This window comes from Salmo salar, chromosome 15 (assembly GCF_965601325.2).
Source record: "Salmo salar chromosome 15, fSalSal1, whole genome shotgun sequence".
Lineage (NCBI taxonomy): Eukaryota > Metazoa > Chordata > Actinopteri > Salmoniformes > Salmonidae > Salmo > Salmo salar.
The window spans coordinates 48,822,501-48,846,193 of NC_138305.1; the positions used below are offsets into that span (position 1 = coordinate 48,822,501).

At 42.6% G+C, this 23,693-nt stretch overlaps 1 protein-coding gene across 8 annotated transcripts in view; it reads left to right on the forward strand.

Moving 5' to 3' along the window:
* ppp1r13bb (protein phosphatase 1, regulatory subunit 13Bb) overlaps positions 1 to 23,693 on the forward strand; it is a 95,490-nt gene that overhangs the window by 33,605 nt on the left and 38,192 nt on the right. For 5 of the 8 annotated variants that reach the window (XM_045695779.2, XM_045695780.2, XM_045695778.2 and 2 more), the window contains 3 exons: positions 8,152 to 8,299; positions 10,516 to 10,635; positions 14,310 to 14,380. In XM_045695779.2, the coding sequence (XP_045551735.1) occupies positions 8,152 to 8,299; positions 10,516 to 10,635; positions 14,310 to 14,380 (339 nt within the window). Of the gene's footprint in view, positions 1 to 8,151; positions 8,300 to 10,515; positions 10,636 to 14,309; positions 14,381 to 19,051; positions 19,301 to 23,693 lie in introns of those variants that run through there. The other 3 variants (XM_045695783.2, XM_045695781.2, XM_014145118.3) reach the window with 2 other exon arrangements.

Genomic DNA, 23,693 nt, shown 5'->3' on the forward strand with positions numbered 1-23,693 from the left:
GATGTTTTTCAGTGGCAGGGACTGGCAAAGTGGGATACCTAGTCTTTTGTACAACTGAATGCAGTCAACTGAAATATGTGTACCTCATTTAACCCAACCCCTCTGAATCCAAGAGGTGCGGGGGACTGCCTTAATCGACATCCACGTCTTTGGCGCCCGGGAACAGTGGGTTAATTGCCTTGCTCAGGGACAGACGACAGATTTTTACCTTGTCAACTCGGGGATTCGATCCAGCAACCTTTCGGCTACTGGCCCAACGCTCTAATCACTAGGCAAAATGTGGGAAAGTAGTCAAGGGGCTTGAATAATTTCCGAAGGCGCTGTCAATAATGATTTCTCTCGGAGTCTACTTTTTACAGTGAAGTATAGGGCCTATCCTAAATGAGCAGAACACTTGTTGCAGTTAACATTTTTTTAACTTCCGCGTGATGGGTGGGTGATTCCTAATGAAACTAGAATAGAAACACTAACTGTTGATCTATATGTGGGGCAAACTTAATCTTGATGTCATTTGAAACCTTATTGTGTGCTCTTAAATGAGTAATACATTTAATTATGCACAATGTAAATGTACATTCTTATATGATTAAAAAAAAATCCTCAGTAGGCATGTGGCCACGCCACAAAATGCTTGTGAAATCCGGGCCCAAACAGTGGAATTGAAGCTGCAGCCACAGAGGTCTGATGCCGCATATCATCCACATAGTGTTTTATTCTCTCATCCTTTCCACTTAATTGTGGCCATTTTAGAGCTATTTGAATGAAAACTTCATACATATTTAACACTGACACAATACCTGAAACTAATTTTAAGTTATGTCTGGTTAATCCCTCTTATTTCTGACTTTTCACTCAACAGTTAGTCTTGGTGACATAGGTATATGGAATCCAAGGCCATACTCCATGCACTTCAAGGCTTTGTCCCATAAGGGGCACAACTGGGCATTATCACAGGGCATGAAGGAGGGTTCCTTTTGCCCATTCACATTGCTAACACACATCTTGTGACAAACCCATCCTACGGAAATTGAAGTAAAATATTTGAAAAACTTGAAATTGTATACCTTTTCCCTTCTCTGACATTCTGCCCAATATTTGAAATCTGTAATATACAAACATGTATCTGCTTGTACAGAGCATGGTAGTGAAAAGGAATCTTCCAAAACATTGTTGCCTTTTGACATAATAGCAAGACCTAGTGTTGACACAGTTTTAAATTGCATATATCTCCTTATGTCATTATCACACTGTTTCTACTTATTCCCCATTTACATTTTACATTTTAGTCCTTTAGCAGACGCTCTTATCCAGAGCAACTTACAGTAGTGAGTGCATACATTTCATAAAAAAAAATTCTCCGTACTGGTCCCCCGTGGGAATCGAACCCACAACCCTGCCGTTGCAAACACCATGCTCTACCAACTGAGCCACACAAAAAATTACAGAAGCATATCTTTGTCAATGGAGAGACTCTTGGGTTATTTTATGTATTAACGATCACACTGCCCTAGAATGGTGTAGAATTGGAACGATACCCTGAATATCTGTATCATAGGCTCGTTTTTTGGGGGGGGGGGGGGTGGATAAACATATAAAGGTTCAAAGGGAGCAGTCAAACCTAGTTTCCAACGTAACCAATCTCTCTTCTACCTCTCCTCCAGTGCTTTGCCATTTTGGATTGCTCGAAAGTCACATCGTACAGTTCTACATCTGGGATTCCTAACCCTCTTTCTTTAGGGGCATGTATTTTCTGCATAATGATGCATGGTCTTTTCCACTCCCATATGAAATATTTAATAATACTATTATACTGCTTAAAAATGTATGGAATGTATGTCGGTAGTATCATTGAAATATACAGTTGAAGTCAGAAGTTTCCATACACCTTAGCCAAATACGTTTAAACTCAGTTTTTCACAATTCCTGACATTTAATCCTTGTAAAAATTCCCTGTTTTAGGTCAGTTAGGATCACCACTTTATTTTAAGAATGTGAAATGTCAGAATAATAGTAGTGATTTATTTCAGCTTTTATTTCTTTCATCACATTCTCAGTGGGTCAGACGTTTACATACACTCAATTAGTATTTGGTAGCATTGCCTTTAAAATGTTTAACTTAGGTCAAACGTTTCAGGTAGCCTTCCACAAGCTTCCCACAATAAGTTGGGTGAATTTTGGCCCATTCCTCCTGACAGAGCTAGTGTAACGGAGTAAGGTTTGTAGGCCTTGCTTGCACATGCTTTTTCAGTTCTGCCCACACATTTTCTATGGGATTGAGGTCAGGGCTTTGTGATTGCCACCACTCCAATACCTTGACTTTGTGGTCCATAAGCCATTTTGCCACAACTTTGGATGTATGCTTGGGGTCATTGTCCACTTGGAACCCATTTGCGACCAAGCTTTAACTTCCTGACTGATGTCTTGAGATGTTGCTTCAATATATCCAAATACTTTTCCTTCCTCATGAGCCATCTATTTTGTGTAGTGCACCAGTCCCTCCTGCAGCAAAGCACCCCCACAACATGATGCTGCCACCCCCGTGCTTCACGGTTGGGATGGTGTTCTTCGGCTTGCAAGCCTCCCCCTTTTTCCTCCAAAAACAACAATGGTCATTATAGCCAAACAGTTCTATTTTTGTTTCATCAGATCAGGGGACATTTCTCCAAAAAGTACAATCTTTGTCCCCATGTGCAGTTGCAAACCGTAGTCTGGCTTTTATATGGCGGTTTTGGAGCAGTGGCTTCTTCCTTGCTGAGCGGCCTTTCAGGTTATGTCGATATAGGATTCATTTTACTCTGGATATAGATACGTTTGTACCCGTTTCCTCCAGCATCTTCACAAGGTCCTTTGGATGTTCTGGGATTGATTTGCACTTTTCGTAGAAAAGTACGTTTTTCTCTAAGAGACTGAACGCGTCTCCTTCCTGAGCGGTATGACGGCTGCGTGGTCCCATGGTGTTTATACTTGCGAACTATTGTTTCTACAGATGAATGTGGTACCTTCAGGCGTTTGGAAATTGCTCCCAAGGAATTACCAGACTTGTGGAGGTCAACAATTCTTTTTGAGGTCTTGGCTGATTTCTTTTGATTTTCCCATGATGTCAAGCAAAGAGGCACCTCCAATTGACTCAAATGATGTCAATTAGCCTATCAGAAGCTTCTAATGCCATGACATCATTTTCTGGAATTTCCCAAGCTGTTTAAAGGCACAGTCAACTTAGTGCATGTAAACTTCTGACCCACTGGAATTGTGATACAGTGAAATAATCTGTCTAAACAATTGTTGGAAAAATTACTTGTGTCATGCAGAAAGTACATGTCCTAACCGACTTGTCAAAACTATAGTTTAACAAGAAATTTGTGGAGTGGTTGAAAAACAAGTTTTAATGACTCACACCTAAAGTGTATGTAAACTTCCGACATCAACTGTAGTTAAACTTAGGAACAAGCATCATTTTAATTGTATACATATTTCCCCGTAAACTAATATTTAACAACTTCCATTTTTTGTAGGACTGGAATATTGATATCCATTATCTTATCTAACTCTGTCAATAGAATGCCCAGATCATTTATACTCCAATGCTTCTACTTGAAATTAAAAGGTGCAACCATGGCTGATGGATTTTATTGTAGAGACTGGCATAGCATCAGGTTTATGCCAATTAACCTTGAATCCAGAAATATATATCTCGATCTCTATCAACTAAATATTGGGGTTTACTGTATAAGCACTAAACGGATGAGGAATGATGCAACTAACGTTTAACATTGCATGGTGATACAGTAAGTAGTAGGTGTCTTTTTTATGGAGCAATTCATCATATGTAGAACCTGGCTGGTTGGCAGACGAAAAGAAAATGACCCTTTTTTGAAAGTATTTTCATTAAAGTGGGAGCTTATTTGGGAGCTAGAACTAACTTCCTTGGTGATTTATTATTTAAGTTTGCACTTGGATATTTCAAGGGCTATATATCACTTGAAATATTGTGGTAGTGTTTAATCGAAAAATACAATGTTTGGGAGCCTGACCATATAAGCCTAGTGGTAGAAAGGGTTTTTCCTAAATAATGATGACCATTACCCTATACGAGTGATAATGGCTATTGTGGTAATGTTGACAGTTTTTGCTTCAGTCAATTGAGATGGGCCCAAGGCCACGATTTGAAAAGCACGTCTGTTATATAGCCTAATGAATGTATTCCCCATACAAATTCACGGAATCTATCCTCGATAAGGATTTATTTCAAGTTCGTTAATCAGATATCCAACTCGCTCACAGAATTGACGGGCCTATTTACAATGAAATGTTTCCAACCCTGGAGCTGACATACTCCTGGCTCCACGTTCTGAAAAATAGATTACTATTTACACATGCACACTAAAGTGACCATTGTCCTAGATTATGCTGTAACTGTTGAAAAGTACAGTACCTTAACTGGTTAAATCCAGTGTTGTCATTGTAGCAATAAATGGCTTTCTAAATCTTTCTTTGTTTTGTTTTTCTCATGTTGTTTAGAGGCGTCCACACTCCTCGCTATGGATATGAATGTGATTAGAGTGGTCAGAATTGATGACTATGTGAATCCTTCAACTGGGGAGCAGGCATGGCATGCATCTCCCTCCCTCCCTTCTCTCTCTCCCTCGCTCTCTCTCCCTCTCTTTCTCGCTCGCTCTCCCTTGTTTTCTCCCTCTCTCTCCACTTCCGCTGCCCATTCATTCGCAAATCGCGATACATCTATGCTCTCCAGAGACGGGGGATTGCTTGCTGGAAGCAGTGGTTGAAACAATCCCAGAGAGGGACTTACTTGAGCCGTCACCGTCTTGAAGCGATGCCAGGGTTGGATCCTCTATCTGTCAGTCACAGCAAGGCCCGCCCACACTCATTGGCAGTGTGTCATCGGTGCTAGACTCACCAGTGTGCCCCAGGGAGCCTTGCTCAGGAGGGGGGCTTGCGGATGCACCCCTCCCTCTCTCGCTCTCTCTCTGTCTCTCTTTCTCATCCCTTGGTGCTCACACAACAAGCAAGGCTTACTCCTCCAAAGACTCCTCCGCAGGGCTCCTTTCGCTACTGCGTACCCTGACGCTTGCCTAGCGTTTATTATTCATACTGTTTACTTGAGTGTGTTTTGGAGTCTTCAGTGGCAGGGCGATAAGACGCGGCGGGGGGGGGGGGTGCATAATGAAGAAGTTTGTGACCATAGTGCTCCGCGGCCTGGTCAGCCTCTCGAAGGACCGTACCTGGGTGAAGGAGCGCCACCGGCCGGGGAAGAAGGAAGGCCGGAGGAGAAGGACAGCAGTTAAAGGGGGAAGTGCCCCGGGCAGAAACGGCAACTATGGGAGGGTGGTTAGTATTCCTCTTGAGGTGAGATCTGTCTTGCTCAAGTTTCAATTCAAGGGTGGTTTACTCTCATTGTCTCACGCCAGCGTAGTTCGTTTATGAGGTGAAATTGTCTCGGCTAAATCTTTACAACAGCCTTTGCTGTTTTCAGTTTTGCCTGCCCGTGCCAGGTCCTTGTCGATATGCTTGTTGCTTTCTCTATATTTCCCAGTGAGAACTCTTTTTGTCATCCATCTAACCTTTGTTTTGCAGCAACGTTATTGGTGACCCATGTCAATGCTGGGGCAGAGGCCATTGATTGGTCTAACCAGCACTTCCGTGGTTCCTGTGTTTTGGCAGAAGTGTCGGCATTTTTTGGAAGGTCATATGTTTGCATAAAAATCCCATGGCATGACAGAAATGCTGACCTTTGTGAATTTCATATTTTTGAATATAATAATATGCCATTTAGCGGACACATTTTTCCAAAGCGACTTAGTAATGCGTGCATACATTTTATGTGTAGGTGTCCCCGGGAATCGAACCCACAACCCTGGCGATTCAAGCACCATACTCTTCCAACTGAGCCAGACAGGACAATTATTTATTTTTTTAAACCTTTTTTTGTCAAAACAATATTTGTGTGTGAGCATGTTGCTTTGTAGATGAGCCTCCCCTGTCTTGGAATGATGTGATTGAGTGGATAGTTGGTAATTCTTCATTGTGTTGACTGCTGACCCTGAGTGTGCTGCTGGCCATTGCCACCATTTGCCATAGAGCTTGTTTATTGCCATATGCACATACTTAGATCTTCACATCTGAAATGTAGGCTACTGGTTGCAGTATACTATAATAAGTCAGAGCCTATTCATTTTAGGAAGAGCATTCAATACCAACAAATCATTTTACCAGTTTTTTTTTCCCTGGTAGGTTTTGGCAAGATCATTTGTTTCTTGCATTATCCGTCATGGTCCAATGGGCTTTGTTTTAGTGCACTTAAAAGAATTGCTTGGTATTGCGATTATGATTTCATCTGATATATTGATGTTGAGGTGGATCTTATTAATGGAGGGATTCTGCAGGGAGACAAGGGGCTTTGATGCTCTGCGCTCTGAATTGTCTCATGTCCAGTGTTGGCAGTGGTAATCTTTGTTCATCCCTGTTTTCCCGAATTTATTTATTTTTATTTATTTTTTTGTTGTTTTTTAGTATTTTTTTTTTTATTTGTATTTATTTTATATATTTATTTATTTTTTTAAATTTGTAATTTTTTTATTAATAATTTTTTTTTTTTTAAATCTCATCAAAAGAGGGCAAACACTGCCTACCACTTTCCTGGCGCCCGCTTCCCTGAATTATGCATTTACTTAAATTATGTTATCCTCTCTTGTTTAATTTGGAAAATAAGAAAGCACAGGACAAAGATAAGTTCATTGGTATGGGATTGCCTGTTGGCACTCGTTGTGGAAACTGGTCTTGGTTGGTGTGATTGGCGCTCTACATTTGCATCATGTTTGGGTTTGTCTACCCCCCTTCTGTGGAAAAGAAGGCCAATGATTTCTCTCTTACCCCCTGCTGCTCTCTTGGTGGAATCTATTGCTCTATCCCAAATCGACCCATAGCAAGACCCCCTATGGACTTTGGCGATATGAAAGGATTGAATGGATATAATCAATAGGGTAATGGCTCCACGTTTCCCCCAGATTGGCCGTGTGGAATTTTCACCTATATTTCTTTAATTTATAAAATCTTGTCTGACTGCCCAAAACTGCAGTGGGGCTAGGGGTCAGTGTGGGATTGGGTGTAATGTGTGCTACAGTGTTAGCTGCAATCAGAAGGGAATGCCACTCATTCTAATTTCATAGAGATTTTGGTTCATTGTTGCCGAGGCAAGATCAGCCGTGTGAAGGACTGCCCATTGTGACTGATGCAGGCTATGCTGTTAGGATAGAAGTGGAGGTATCTTCAATGTGTTATTAATTATGTTCTATCAGTAATTAGCTTTCTCCATCTCTGCTTTGAGCGTTGGACTGAATCAAGTGTGTGCATAGAGTTTTGGGGGGACTCTTGTGGCAAACGCTGACAGTCTTTGATGGGTAACACTTGATGTCACATTAAAACCTGTGAGTGCTACGATAAGAAGGAAAGAAGGGTGGGAGGAATAGTCCAGGTAATATGTGGAAAAAAATATGTTTGGGGCCATAGATAAATGCTTTCTGGCAGCCGTTTTTCTGTTTCTCTATGGATGAAAGTTATAATGATCATCACCAGACCATTGAGTTAACCCATGTACACTGCTGATTCAGTAGGGGTAGTGTTATCAGATGTCAATGCACCTATGAGGAACTGATGTCAGTCTGTGGTATTCCACAAACCTCTGTGACGTTTACCATAAAGAGCTCCACCAAACCTTTTCACTCACATTCCACAGCAGTGTGTGCTGAGGATACACGCAACTCGAGCTACAGTCAGGGCACATGGTTGGTCGTGGCTTGATTGTCCAATGCGCAAAGCAGAGAGCGAGAAAGCTTATTACTGATAGATGGCTGAAAACATCACTGAAAATCCACGTCAATCGCTTTTGGTAGCTATTTATCATTGCTAGCTAACTGAAGGCACTGAAACCATTGTGCAAATGAAGCACGTGTAGTTTGGATTGGCAAAGGGTAGCTAACGTTTAGCCAAAATGTTTATGCTAAATTTTGACCCTAGATCTGTTTTTGATGTTGTGGGAGCAAAACCTGTCCCGTGACTTAAATGTACTACTGCTTACTCAACGTAACCAATAGCTGGGGATATAACTGCCTCCCTCCCTCCCTCTCTCCCGCTCAGATGATCCTGACAGTGTACCTAAGTGATGGGGAACAGGCACTGACCGAGGTGCCCATCACCCCTGAGACGTCATGCCGTGACGTGGTCGAGTTCTGCAAGGAGCCTGGCGAGAGCGGCTGCCACCTTGCCGAAGTGTGGCGAGGCAACGGTAAGAGATTGACGCCGTCTCGAATCTCCTCCTCAAGCACCTTCTTACCCTAGCCTCTAGTGCAGGTATACTTCAATCTTGACCTAGAGTCCAGTTCCACTGCTCATTTTAATTTTTGCTATTTAGTCAGATACTGGCTTGAGTAACAGCCTGCTCATATGTTGGCTCTTCAGGACTTGAAGTGCACTTCGAACTAGACTAGGTCAGTGTTGAAATGGAGACTTTTTGATCAACCACTTTACCTGAACTGCATGTTGACAACTCTCATTATCACACAAATTGTGAAGGAGTTGTGTGCTTTGAGACCCTAACAATGCTCTGTGTGCATCCCAAATGGCTCTCTTCCCTATATAGTGCACTGCTTTTACTAAGGCCCAAAGAGCTCTGGTCGTGGACTAAATAGGGAATAGGGAGTTGTTTGGGATACATGCTTTCTCTGCTTAGGCTGCATTCAGACTTGAGCATGAATAAGTATGTAGCACACAGTCAGCTCCAATTTGTAATAAGCTTTGTGAAAGGAAACACTTCTCTATATACACAAACAGCGAAAGTGTGGTCTTCTGCGTCGGACAGCTTTTCAGAGCCGTACATACCAGTCATACTACGGTAATAACTAGTTCTCGTGTGAGAAACAACCGTGAAACTACCGCTGGAGACAAGTGGATCTTTGAGTAGTCAGATGTGCACTATAGGGACAACTCAATTTTTGAGGGAATTGTCAATTGTATGTGGCCTATGCCAATTGCAGGAGTAATGGCCAGTTCATTTTACTTGTAGTTAGACAAAATGCCTGAATTATGGAAACAAATTAAATTCTAGTTGATTGCAAGCCCATTAATGCAAAGCTTGAAGGTACTGTGCACTTGACCTATAGCGGCCTCACTAAATAAGTAGACACCACAAATGGGCATCCAAACAGTAATATAAAGCATACATAATATTATTAGATATGTGAAAAGAACATTTATTTTTGAAAATGATCTAAAAATGAATGTTTGACAAATAATCAAATTCCACATGGTTTTGAAAACGTATTTTTTTAAGGTGTGTGCCATAAAACTGTCCGTAACCTCCACTGTACTGTGTAATCGCATACAAAAATACTGATTTGCCACAGATCTCTCCCCAAAGGAGAACAGCTTACACACACACAGAGGAGTTGTATTGTCAGGAGCTAGCCAAATGGGGTTACGTAACAGGGCTAATAAACACGCTGGCTGGATGTCATGTTTATCTCAAGGAGTGGTCCCTCTCAGCAAAACACTGATGACACTGGTGTGTCAGCTAGAACTCTGGTGAGAGAAGCAATCATGATGTGTGTGTGTGTGTGTGTGTGTGTGTGTGTGTGTGTGTGTGTGTGTGTGTGTGCGCGCACACTCTGACAGCGGGGTGTGTCCGCTGTCTGCATTTAATGTCTGAAGAGACAGTCTGCATCCCAAATGGCACCCTGTCCCCTATATACTACACTGCTTTTGCCATTTGGGACGCAGCCAAAGACTGATGAAAAGCACAGCCGGAACTATCTAGTCTTCATCAGAGCTCAAGTTTTTGGAGGGGAGGGGGGAGCGGCCACGCTGCCCTTCTTCCTTTCTGCCTGTGTGAGGCGTCTGGCTCAGCTGTAATGGGAACGAATGGGGCCAGCAGTCGGCATGAGTCTGCCTCAAGCGGAGGAGCTCACTTAAGTGCTTTTAAAGCTCCTGCTTTGGTACAGTCACTCTGCTCAACCAGGAGAACTCTGCTTTCTACTGGTTATAGTGCCATCGCTGTCATGGTACAGAATGTTATGGGGTGGGCTAAGATCCCCCCTGCCTCTCTCTCTCTGAATCGCTCTCTTTCTCTCTTTGTTCCTTTCCTTCTCGCTGTCCCTCACAGTCCCTGGGCTAGTATGTGTCAAGCATCTCAGAGTAGGAATGCTGATTTAGGGTAACTTTTGCCTTTTAGATCACAATAAATATTACATGGACGGGGGGACCTGATCCGATATCAGCACTCCTACTCTGAGACGCTGGATAAGCAGATTATAGACTAGTCATTCAGACAGCTATGAGCCACCTGCTTCTGCCTTTTCCTGTTTTTAAATTCTCTCTCAAATTCAGAAGGCTTTATTGCCATGGAAAGTGCTACCACATACATTGCATACAAGCAAACGTATAGGAATGAAATAAATCAATGATGGCTGAAATAAGCAATTCTCTCTGTCCCCCCCATACCCCTAGAACGAGCAATCCCCTTTGAGCACATGATGTATGAGCACCTGCAGAAGTGGGGACCCCGAAAACAAGAGGTCAAGTTCTTTCTCCGGCATGAGGACTCACCCACCGAAAGCAGTGATCAAGGTGGGTGTAATAGTAACCCCTTTGCTGTCTGTAACTCACAGGCAAACGCGCGCACACACAGGCAAACAAAGGCAAGCGCACACAGTGCCTTCAGAAGGTATTCACACCCTTGGACTTCTTCTAAATGTTGTGTTACTGCCTGAATTTAAAATGGATTAAATTGAGATTGTGTCAGTAGCCTATTCACAATACCCAATAATGTCAGTGGACATTTTTACAAAAATAAATAAATGAAAAGCTGAAATGCCTTGAGAGTCAATAAGTATTCAAGCCCTAAATAGACTAAATAAGTTAGTGGAGTATAAATGTGCTTAACAAGTCACATAATAAGTTGCATGGACTCTGTGTGCAATAGTAGTGTTTAACATGATCTTTGAATGACCACCACATCTCTGTACCCCACACATACAATTATCTGTTTGGTCCCTCCATCACTGAATTTAAAACTCAGATTCAGCCAGAAAGACCAGGGAGGTTTTCCGATGCCTCACAAAGAAGGGCAGCTATTGGTAGATGGGTAAAAAAAAAAAACAGACATTGAATATCCTTTTGAGCATGGTGAATTATTAATTACTAATTTGGATGGTGTATCAATACACCCAGTCACTACAAAGATACAGGCGTCGGTGATGGTGACTTCAAAACAGTTAGAGTTTAATAGTTGTGATAGAAGAAAACTGAGGATTGATCAACAACATTGTAGTTACTCCACAATAGTAACCTTATTCACAGTGAAAAGAAGGAAGCCTGTACAGAATAAAAATATGCATCCTGTTTGCAACAAGGCACTAAAGTAACACTGCAAAAAATGTGGCAAAGCAATTCACTTTTGTCCTGAATGCAAAGTGTTTAGGGCAAATTCAATACAACACACATTACTAAGTACCACTCTACAGATTTTCAAGCATAGCTGTGGCTGCATCATGTTAGGGGTATGCTTGTAACCGTTAAGGACTGGGAAGTTTTCAGGATAAAATAATGGGCAGTTTTTTCTGGGTAAGTTCTTCGAGACTTACCCAGAAAAACTGACAGCTGTAATTGCCAAAGGTGCTTCTACAAAATATTGACTCGGGTGTGTGAACTTTTATAAATGTGATATTTCTGTATTTTGAATTCAGGCTGTAATAGAACAACGCTTTGAATAAGTCAAGGAGTATGAACACTTTCTGCAGGCATTGTAACTGTATACATCTACGCTGGTCACAAATGATAAATAATAGGCCCACTGTAATTTTGCCACTGGAAAGGGGGCTTTCTGCCCCTGAGCATGTTTTATTGCCGTTATGCTTCAACTGCCACGCATTGAAATGCCATGAGTGTTAATAGGAATTGCGTTGGAACACCAATGCAAGCATGTTACCTCTCTCCTCTACCCTTAATTAACCTTTCATCGTTTCTTTGCATCTTCTCTCCTCACTTCTTAAAATGTATTGGAGAAGAATGTCCGTGGGCAGGGTCTTTGCTGAGAAGGATGCGCGGAATCTGGGAATTAATTGAATTGAGCCCCTCAATCGTCTCTTTTTTTCCTATGTCCTGTCCCTCCCTCTTCCCCTTACTTTCTACTGTACTTAGGGGTTAAAGTTCTCATTCACTGCGACGGATTTCCATCACATAGATTCTGGAGATGTTGTTTTTGAGATCTCTGTAGATTCGTAATAGAAGTCTGTGTGTGTGTGTGTGTGTGTGTGTGTGTGTGTGTGTGGGTGGTTTGGAGATGACATGACCTAATACAGAAGCATGTCTATTCTACGCAATATATTCCAAAATAAATGTATTCTCAAATATGACATTTTTTCTGTTATGCAGTGTGCACTGAACTGACAGTAATGATTGTTGCTGACACTTCGATGTTCAGATGAAGTGAGTTAAATAGTCTATAATGCACACCACCGCGGTGCTCAACTCAAATAGTTGTTTGTAGCCTTCAAGCAAAGTATCACTCAGGATGCAACTTTCCGTGCTAAAACGACTATTTTTGCCATATAATGTTAATAAAACAACCCTATAGTAGAATAGTTTACCTATTTACCTAGTCGGCTGGTTGTGTGCTCTATGCGAGAGAAATATTCCTCTCCAGGCGCTTTCAAGTTGCGAGAGCCATAGTGAGGGAAATGTATTCTGACAAGCAGTCAATGCACAATAAATCTTAATACAAACTCGGAAAACACTTTTGAAAGCAGTTTGGTCTTTTTATATTTATTTGTTATTGTTTTTTGTTTGTTGCTAATAGCATCCTGATAATATAGACCATGGGTATTCAAGTCTTAACCAGCAGGGTCCGGACCTCATTGGGTTTCTTTTCTACCTGGTAATTAATTTCACCCACCTGGTGTCCCAGGTCTAAATCAGTCCCTGATTAGAGGGGAATGATGAAAAACGCAGTTGAACTGATTTTGAGCTCCAGAGTTGAGTTTGAGGGATGTAGACCAGGCTATAAGCATGGTCCAATATGCAGAAATAATTGTACCATAAGTTTTACCAATATGTTATTTGGCTCATTTCTGGAGGTGGAAATTATATTTTAGATGGTGTCAGCATTTTTAAAATTCATTTTGGGTTATAGTGTCTTTTATTTATTTTTTAAGTCACCATAAATTAGCTTCTCAGTCCTTCGAAATAAAAATTCTCCCAGGGTGGACCCAGACCCCCTAATCAAGGGGACTGGAATTGGTTAAACTCGCAGTTTAATACAAGATGATCCTCTTTCCCTAAAAGTATGATGGTCATGACTTTCTCACGTGAAAGGGGAGATTAACTTGGCCCCAGACAATCGATCGGAGATCGACTTAAGTTTCAGTCACAGGATTTTTTTTGTTACTTTTACCCCTGTGTACTCCCTTGTCTTCTCTCATCACTCTTTCTCGGCCTGGGCTCAGTGAGGTGGAATATGATGGTGTCTTCAGTGGAGAGAGTCAACCCTCCACTGGGCGGGAACACAAAGACACAGATCCCCACACACACACACACACACACACACACAGAGAAGTGTCCATCACATGCCAGCTCTTACTTACTCACTCACACTTATTATTTATCATCTGCATACTTAATAAAACCCATTTCAGCAGAAGAGGGTTCTCTGTTTATTAGTATTTACTCGCAAATTAAGAGTTGTGTCCCTAGGAGGGGTTCCTGTTTGACAAAACCAGTCAGACTAGCAGCAATGGAAATTTGTAAAAACACATACAATGACAGTTGCATTGAGACCTCGCCGCACACCCAAAACCCATCTTACCCGTGTGTGTGGGTGTGTTTGCGCATATACTGTCTAGTGCAGGGGTGTCAAACTTATTTTCCCCGCGGGCTGCATTTGTTCTTCACTGAGGTCCGCACTTATATTGATAATTTCCTCGCCTTAAAAATAATAAATAAAATAGTTCTCTATACATCACTTTTAGAATTTTAGGCTTCCTGACTGTCTAGCTTTCGTTTCAATGACTGTTAGCAAGCTGTAGAGAGTGAAGAGACTGGACATGTAGGTCCATTATCAATTCTACAGTTTGTTTGTTTTTACTCATTTCCATGTCTTGAGATCTACATGAATTTGTATTTTTTACAACTAAAAATAAATGATACCACTGGCGGTGGTTAAATTCGTTTTTTGGGGCCAGATTGAATGATTAGTTTGACACGTGGTCTAGAGTGTACTCAGTGTTTGTGCTTTCCCCCTGCAGGGAGCCAGCAATCTCAAGAGCAGGCCAACCGTAGAAGTGGAAGCGGTGGGGAAAAGCACAATGAGAATGGGGTAAGAACACACACTGTATCTGAGTCTTACAAAACAGTCTAACACACATTATGCACCTAAATGATACACACTCATATTTTGATATGTTTGGGGTTGTGCCATAGTGAGACTGCTCCGCTCTTTTAATATTTAAAAAAAATAATACTTGTGGTATATTATTTCAATACCTCAAAAATGGCCTTTGTTAACCCAATAGAGAGAATGTGGAAAAGTCCTTGTCCAATAGAAAATGTCCCTACCCATATCCATTGGCATTATCCCTAATCTCTGAACATCCGAACCTCCCTGAGGACCTTCGAACACAGTGGCACACCATATGTCTCTGATTCGGAGCCACGCCTCGCAGTCGTGTGATTCGCTATGATCAAATAATAACAAATACTTCAGTTCACTCCCACAGAGGCCAGCTTTGATTCATTGATATACCAGGATTATATGCGTTATGCTCAATTAACCTGGGGACGAGGTTAGGCCCTCACTGTGCCAGTGATTCACAAAATCAGTGTGTCAATGACATTTTGCGTGCTCCAGTTATTCAAATAACTACTCTATATAGCTAGCCAGGACAAAAATGTTCACCCCAGTCATCAAAGTAAATTCATCATAGCATGTTTGAGCTCATTCAGTAGTTTTTGCCTGAGTAAAATCATGTTTAAAAATTATATTTAAAGTACCTTTTATATTCCTAAAACATACAGTGCATTCGGAAAGTATTCAGACCCCTTTTTCCACATTTTGTTACTTTACAGCCTTATTCTAAAATGGATTAAATAAAAAATATTCCTCAACAATCTCCACACAATACCCCATATTGACATGGCAAAAACAGGTTTTAAAAAAACAACTCAGAGAGACCATATTTACATAAGTATTCAGACCCTTTGCTATGAGACTCAACATTTTGGTCAGGTGCATCCTGTTTCCATTGATCATCCTTGAGCTGTTTCTACAACTTGCTTGGAGGCCACGTGTGGTAATTCAATTGATTGGACATGATTTGAAAAGGTACATACCTGTGTATATAAGGTCCCAAAGTTTAGAGCAAAAACCAAGCTTTGAGGTCAAAGGAATTGTCCGTATAGCTCTGAGACGACAGGATTGTGTTGAGGCACAGATCTGGGGAAGGGTACCAAAAAATGTCTTCAGCATTGAAGGTCCCCAAGAACACAGTGGCCTCCATTCTTAAATGGTCAGGGAGCTGACCAAGAATCTGATGGCCACTCTGACAGAGCTCCAGAGTTCCTCTGTGGAGATGGGAGAACCTTCCAGAAGGACAACCATCTCTGCAGCACTCCACTGATCAGGCCTTTATAGTAGAGTGGCCAGACGGAAGCAACACCTCACTAAAAGGCACATGACAGCCAGCTTAGAGTTTGCCAAAAGGCACCTAAAGGATTCTCTGGTCTGATTAAACCAAGATTGAAGTCTTTGAAACCTGGCACCATCCCTACGCTGAAGCATGGTGCTGGCAGCATCATGCTGTGGGGATGTTTTTCAGCGGCAGGGACTGGGAGACTAGTCAGGATCAAGGAAAAGATGAATGGAGCAAAGTAGAGAGATCCTTGGTGAAAACCTGTTCCAGAGCGCACAGGACCTCAGACTGGGGTGAAGGTTCACCTTCCAACAGGACAACGACCCTGAGCACACAGCCAAGACAACGCAGGAGTGGGTGGCCCAGCCAGAGCCCAGACTTGAACCCGATCCAACATCTCTGGAGAGACCTGAAAAAAGCTGTGCAGCGACGCTCCCCATCCATACTGTATATGATGGTAAATGTGGGATACTGACACATTTTTACAACAATGACGTCTATTTCTTCTTCTAGACTAGAGCATCCATAGGGTCTGTGCAGCAGGCTGAACGTTTCATTTCCCAAATATAGGCTTCTTCACCGTCCATATGAGTGAATAATGTATGCCCCACCCTCCCCCATTGCTACACAATATGTTGTGCTGGTTGCACTGTGTCACGCAGCACGCTTCAAACGAAAGTGGATTGGAGTTTTCTACTGAAATATGTTGAGGTTAAGGCATGTATTATGTTGATTTCAGATGACGTGCACATGAACGATGAAGTTAGAATTATCGAGCAACGAACTCTTATAGACTTTTCATTTCACAAGGCAAGTCAGTTAAGAACAAATTCTTATTTACAATGACGGCCTACCCCGGCCAAACCCGGACAACGCTGGGCCCATTGGGAGTCGCATAGGGCGGCGCACAATCACAGCCGGATGTGATGCAGCCTGGTTAAGGCATTTACGAAACTTTGACGTATCAGACGTGAGCTTCTGCGCATGGGCACTTATGTGCTAAAATCCACGCTCATTTCAATGACGGTTTGACAAATGAAGACCAATGAAGACTTTCTTGGAAACACTCAATGCATGTCAGTCACCCTCTTTCACATAACTGCACTAAATGACTCCCATAGCAGTCCCACTTTCTGGCATTAGTAAACTTGTGTGTGTGTGTGTGTGTGTGCGCATTAGTGATGCACAGGTTAACTCATAACCCACCGTTGCTGCGGTTATAGCCGCTGGGCAGGCAGGTTTAGTGTAATTAAATATTGTGTGGATGAAGGGTGGGTTAAATAAAGAGAAAACAATACCTTTTATGGATTTATCATTCTTTTGCAATTTATATCTATAGGCTACATTTGAGTTTATTTTTATTTCGTTATTTAATGCCATCTGTCATTAGTGCCTAAGTCTACGCTTTAGGGCCGAACTGTATGCGCGCCAAATAGCCTACCCCCCAATCACCAAATACTTTTGGGAACAGGCAGAAAAAGTGAATATGCAACTCAATGTTAGGAAGGTGTCCCTAATGTTTGGTATACTCGGTGTATGTAAATCAGCCCCCCAAAACTCTTGCACCCCCTGTAAAAAAATATATATAATTCTGCCATCTCTGACTGTAGCCTACAGCGCATTTTCTATATTAGCGGGTTAGAGTTTGGTGAGGGCCTCAAATTATCACTTTATCACATATAGTCGGGCGGTTGCAGATGGGTTATTAGCAATTGGGTGCGGGTGATCAAACAGCTGACCCGCGCAACACTAGTGTGCATGCATGCATGCATTTGTTAGAGAATGGCTCCATGATAACAGCAGCCTCTGGCATGCCCCCTCACTCCCTAACCATCTGTCCCAGATTCCGGAATGGGGAGAGCTGTGCTTGAGGAAGCGGAACTAATTTAACCTTAAGGGGGGGCGGGAAAAAACCATTGCGGCACAAGATGGTGTTATTTATTTGTTTATATACTCTTGTGATGACCGCATCGCGACACACCACATTGCCTCATCTGGTCCCTTTGGCATACTTTCTCCTACTATTCATGATCCAGATGTGTTTGCGTGTGCACATGCATGTGGATGTTCATGGATGTGCGAGCATGTCGGTGTGTTTGTGTGTGAATACCACAGGGAGCAGTGTTGGGTTTTAGCTAGGGAAGGTGGACTGTCGGCTAGGGAGCTGATTAGCCAGACAGGGCTAACGCTAGCTCACCGGTAGAGCGTGTCTCCTCAGGTGGGTGTCCCCTGGGTTGTATTTATTAGTGCAAACCATGGCAAAACGTTTTACGAGTGTTTCTTCAGGTAGTGCAGTTAGGTCCCTCCCTGTTTCAGTCCATTTGCTTCCGTTTGGTCCCTAGTGAATACAATCCTAGAGGGTGCTGCCAGAACACAATCCACCAAGTCTGACTTTCGCTCAAACTACATGTTTCCTGTAGACCTAGTACAGATCTAGGATCAGTTCCCTCTGCCCCCTCAAAGGTGTGTGTGTGTGTGTGTGTGTGTGTGTGTGTGTGTGTGTGTGTGTGTGTGTGTGTGTGTGTGTGTGTGTGTGTGTGTGTGTGTGTGAATATCCACACACATTGTACAGAATAATATTGTGTGCGCACATTCTCCTACTTTAGGCAGAGCAGGGGGTGTCCTGTCCACAAATGCTTCTATAGCCTATTTGTTTGGCCATATAATCGGATGACATCCCATTGTTGGGCAACTCTTCAAATCTCCATGCACTCAGTAAACCCCATCCATCTTGCCCTCCTGTTCCCCCCCACCCCACTGACGAACTAAACAAACATTACCCCTGATCCATAGCATGTTGCCCACTAGCCTGTGTGTGTTAACCTTGAATGTATAAGGAAGCGCAGTACTCTCCTGTGTAGTTTGGAGGATTAGGGCAGTATGATGACATAACGGTCCTAAGAGGATCAGTGTTGTGGTTATCCGCGGGGCTCTGGTCGAGCAAGGGGCTTTTCGCTGCTCAGCCCACATGTGGGACGCTCTCTGAAAAAGTGTAACACAAACACAAGCGCACACACAGTTACTCCCCCTCTCACAAACACACATGCAAGCGCACACTTTCTCACACTCATGACACTTACACAAGCAACGAAACCACACACACACACACACACACACACACACACACACACACACACACCACACACACACACACGGGTGACTAGGCCCAGGGAGAGAGAGGAGCTCTATAATCCCCAGGGGACACATGCCCTTTAGAGATTGGGAGGGTAAGACATGGCTTTCTCTCTCCTCTCTATACTCATGGTGGTCCCCTTCTCTTTCTCTCAGCCCCCCTCCCTTCCTCTCGCTCTCTTTTCCTTTCTCTCAATTTCACCCAGACTTTCTCTCACTCTCCTTTCGGTGGTCTGTGTGTCTGTGTGTTTATTTTTCCCGTGGGCCTCATCAGTGAGGCTGTGTTTCCCGGATGCACTGGAGCGTGGTTCTGCGTGCCAGTGGCTTTCTGTGTGTGTGGGGCACATCCTGCCTGAGTTGAGTCAGTCCCCTCTCCCACTACTATCGTCCACTCCATCCCTCCTGTCTGTGAGGTAGAGCCCACACATACACGCACCCGGGATTCACTCAACTGAAGCTGGGGAAACACTTGGGAGGTAAGGCGATCTCAATCCTCCATCTGAACCACGCAGCCAACTCGGGACTGTGTGCATTTGTAGTATATTTACAGACACTATAGCTGCTCTGCAGAAATAAAGCTGTTGATAGTCTAGTGATAGTTTGTAGATGGACTACAGACACGTTCTGGTTGAAAGACAACCGACGTGCAGTTGACATGTGACGGACTTTGTAGAGCATCTACAGATGTGTACCTTTTCAACATTGAAGAATAGCCCGATATCTCAACGAGAGAGCTTTTCTAACTGTTTGAACTTTTTCTACCTGTCTCTCAAAGCAAAAGCAAGTCTGCACTCAATAAAGAGATTAAAAGTATAATATGGTGATTGATCGTGATGTGATTTATTCAGTAATAGTGATGCAATAGGAGAACAAACATAGTCTGTAGAAGTGGCACTCTGATGACAAGGAAATTGTCAAAAGGTTTGAATCGCACAAGCAGGTCGTTTTGGATTTCTGTGTTAAACTGTTGTGTGGATCTTGGTCGCTCTGTGAAACCTGGTGCTGAATTCCAAATGTGGACAGGGAATCAGATGTGTGTGTGTGTGTGTGGGACAGAGACTGGGACTATTGGCAGCTGGCTAGCATATCCCAAAAAATCAACCCCCATCTCTTTTCCATGTTTTTTTTTCCCGCCTCGCTAACTCGTTATTAGTCCTTGATTTCAGCTCTTCCCTGCTCCCCTGCCTTGCCCCACTCTCTTCAGGTAAAGACGGACAGCATAATGAACAATGGCACAACAGTGGATGCATCCCAATAATATCTATTTTCTCCTGAAATGTATACCCGTTCACTACTTGGCACAAATCTAAAATCATTGGATTGGTGGTGTGGGCTAGGGTGGAGTTTCCACCATATTTCTTATACCAGTAATTTCCTCTTAAATCAGTAAAGGGAAGTGAACAAGTGCAAACTTGGGGAGGAAGGAGGGATAATCGAGATGTAGCCAGTGTGTTGAGTCTGCTTGGGATTAGAAATGGGCAATTCCACAGCAACGGAATTACGCAGAGACTGATGTTTTACTTAAAAAATGTATGCCACACAAAAAAACATTGATTTCAAAATTTAACAGGCCATACATCTCTATGCACAATGACTACTTTGAACAATTTACACAGTAAAGCCATTAAAAAAAATGTATTTACTGGCAAAATTGGGCAGATGCAAAGTTCAGTAACAGGATAACGGTAAAATGTTCCTCAGTTTAATTCTGTTACCTAACTTTGTATCTGCACAGTACTTCCTGAAAAATAGTTTTTGTAAAATTTTCTGTGGAAATTTATGAAAGTAGTCCTTGTGCATATGGTTTGTTAAACTAAACTTTGAAATCAATGGTTTTTGTTTGGTATACATTTTAAAGCGCAATATCTGATTCTCAGCATAATTCTGTTACCATGGGATTACCCAAATGTAGCTTTCTCTAGTCCCGCTTTTTCAGAAGGATTTCCAGTGGGTGGACCCTCCATTTTAATCTAAGGCAATTGGCAATTGGTAACCGTCCAGTGACATTGTGGTCTCTGAGCCATTCCCAATTTTTTACTGGATAATCCCAGAGCGTTAACGGGACACAGGCACACACACAAACATTTTGATGTGTAACTTTGAAGTTAAGGTCTACATTGTTCAGTCCAAAATGTTTATTTTTATTTTTTATTCTGTCATGGAAAGAAATGTATTTCCGATTTGAAGTTATTTACGGTTCCTATTCCTTTAGTTTTCCATGTGGACTAATTTATCAGGCAATTCTGAAAGGAGCATAGTGAACAGACCTGGATTGGTTTTACACCTTGGTTTTACATCAGCCAGAGCTTGTACTTATTGTGGTGCCTTATATAGATTGGCAAATTCTTTTCCCCCATCCTATCACTTAAGAAAGTGGCAGAATTACATTTTCTTTTGTAGGATCTGTCTTTCCCCTCCTGACGTTCTCCCCCCTCCCTAATCTGTCTAGCCAAACAGAACTCAACATTGTCTTTCGTCACTGCAACCCTTTTTATCGTGATGTCTTTTTTACACTTCGAAGGACCTGTCGCCTTATGTATCAAGAGTCTCAGATTAGGAGCGTGAAGTTAGGATCAGTTTTGTCAACGAATAAGATTATATGGACAGAGGTTGACCTGATCCTAGGTCAGCAATCCTACTCTGAAAAGCTTGATACATACGGCCCCAGATTTGGTAAGGGTCTGGGAAGTTTGCACACCATTTTCAGAAGACCAAAGAGCAGAACAAAGTAGACAACGACACACAGTTGTCTTGATTTCCACATTTACCTTCATGTCTTGCTGAACTATAGTGTGCTGTTTGATGTGTGTAGGACAACCATGACATTTAGTCTCCCCTTTTTCAATACACTTTCCATAGGCCCTGGCTAGGGGTTCTTTGCCATTTCAATACTGCCTTTGGCTCTGAGGCTCTACCGAAGCCAGGCAACACCTTTGGAGGTAGCTATACTCTTTCAATAAGGTTTACCCATGTTCAGCTATGTGCTTTGAAGATGATGCATTACTGTCTAAACACAGTTTACATCATCTTTGTGTATGCAGCTTTAGGTGTGTTTGTTACCCACCTATGGCCATTTGACTTCAAGAAAGGTATTTGTTTCCACAACCCGGCTGGTTTGAAGTCGGGACGAGAAGAAGGTTTGACTTGACCTCTGAACCGATAGAGGATCTGTTCCACCAGGACACAGTCGGAGAACACAGGAATAATTTTTTTCCCCCGAGTTCTGGCCTTCGGGAACATGTGCTTAATCCAATTATCCTTGTCCGTGCCCCTCCCAGTGCCCCATTGCCATAGCGACCCAGTCGCTGCCCCGCGTGATGTTGTGATAGGAACTGAGCTCCGTCTGTGTAAAGAGACTGATACTGTTGCTCTCACAGCCGCGATTCACCCGGCTGCTAAATTGAGTGAAGTCGTTTGCGGCAGTCCATATTGACCCTGGTCTAGATCCGGACCGCGGTGCTCCTGTTGAGTATGGCTGCATTAGACTAAAATAAGGAATATTTTTTTTTTCACGAGTGGATGGTTAGGGGGCTGTAACATAATTAGTTGATTGCAAATTGACCCCAAGAAGCCCAAACGGATATCATATTTGACTGGTACCCCGTGTATATAGCCAAGTTATTGTAACTCATTGTGTATTTATTATTACACGTTTTACTTATTATTTCCCTATTTTCTTGCTCTCTGTATTGTTGGGAAGGGCCGTATAAGTAAGCATTTCACTCTTAGTCTACACTTGTTGTTTGCAAAGCATGTGACAAATAAAATTAGATTGAAAACATAATCATTTCATACCTTACATTTGTTTGCAATCACATACACTATATATACCAAGTATGTGGACACCCCTTCAAATTTTGTGGATTTGGCTATTTCAGCCATACCTGTTGCTGATAGGTGTATAAAATCGAGCAAACAGCCATGCGATATCCATAGACAAACATTGGCAGTAGAATGGCCTTACTGAAGTGCTCAGTGACTTTCAACGCGGCACCGTTATAGGATGCCACCTGTCCAACAAGTCAGTTCGTCAAATCTCTGTTCGTCGTGAGCTTCATGAAATGCTTTCCAAGGCCGAGCAGCTGCACACAAGCCTAAGATCACCATGCACAATGTGAAGCGTCGGCTGGTGTAGTGTAAAGCTTGCCACCTTTGGACTCTGGAGCAGTGGAAACATGTTCTCTGAAGTGATGAATCATGGTTCTCCATCAGGTCCATACAGAAATGGTTTGTCGAGATCGGTGTGGAAGACCTTGACCGGCCTGCACAGAACATTGACTGGCCTGCACAGAGCCCTCAACCCCATCGAACACCTTTGGGATGAATTGGAACGCAGATTATCAGCCAGGCCTAATCGCCCAACATCAGAGCCTGGCCTCGCTAATGCTCTTGTGGTTGAATGGAAGCAAGTCCCCGCAGCAATGTTCCAACATCTAGTGGAAAGCCTTCACAAAAGAGTGGAGGCTGTTATAGCAGCAAAGGGGGATCAACTCTGTATTAATGCCCATGATTTTGGAATTAAATGTTCGACGAGCAGGTGTCCACATACTTTTGGTCATGTAGTGTATATCTCTCTATTATGTGTGGGAATACTTGGGAACAGATTTCCAAAATCAAAATAACTTGGAGCTGATTTGCTGGTATTTTTAGTCTTTTATGTCCAACAGTTTAAATAAAATGACCCACAGGCCGAATTTGGCCCACGGGCCGCCAGTTGGGGAACACCGATCTACAACATGCCATTTAGCAATATATATACCACTTACAGTAGTTTGTGCATACGTTTTCATATGTATGGCGCCAGTGGGAATCAAACTCACAATCATGGAGTTGCAAGCGCCATTCTCTACTAACTGAGCCACACAGGAC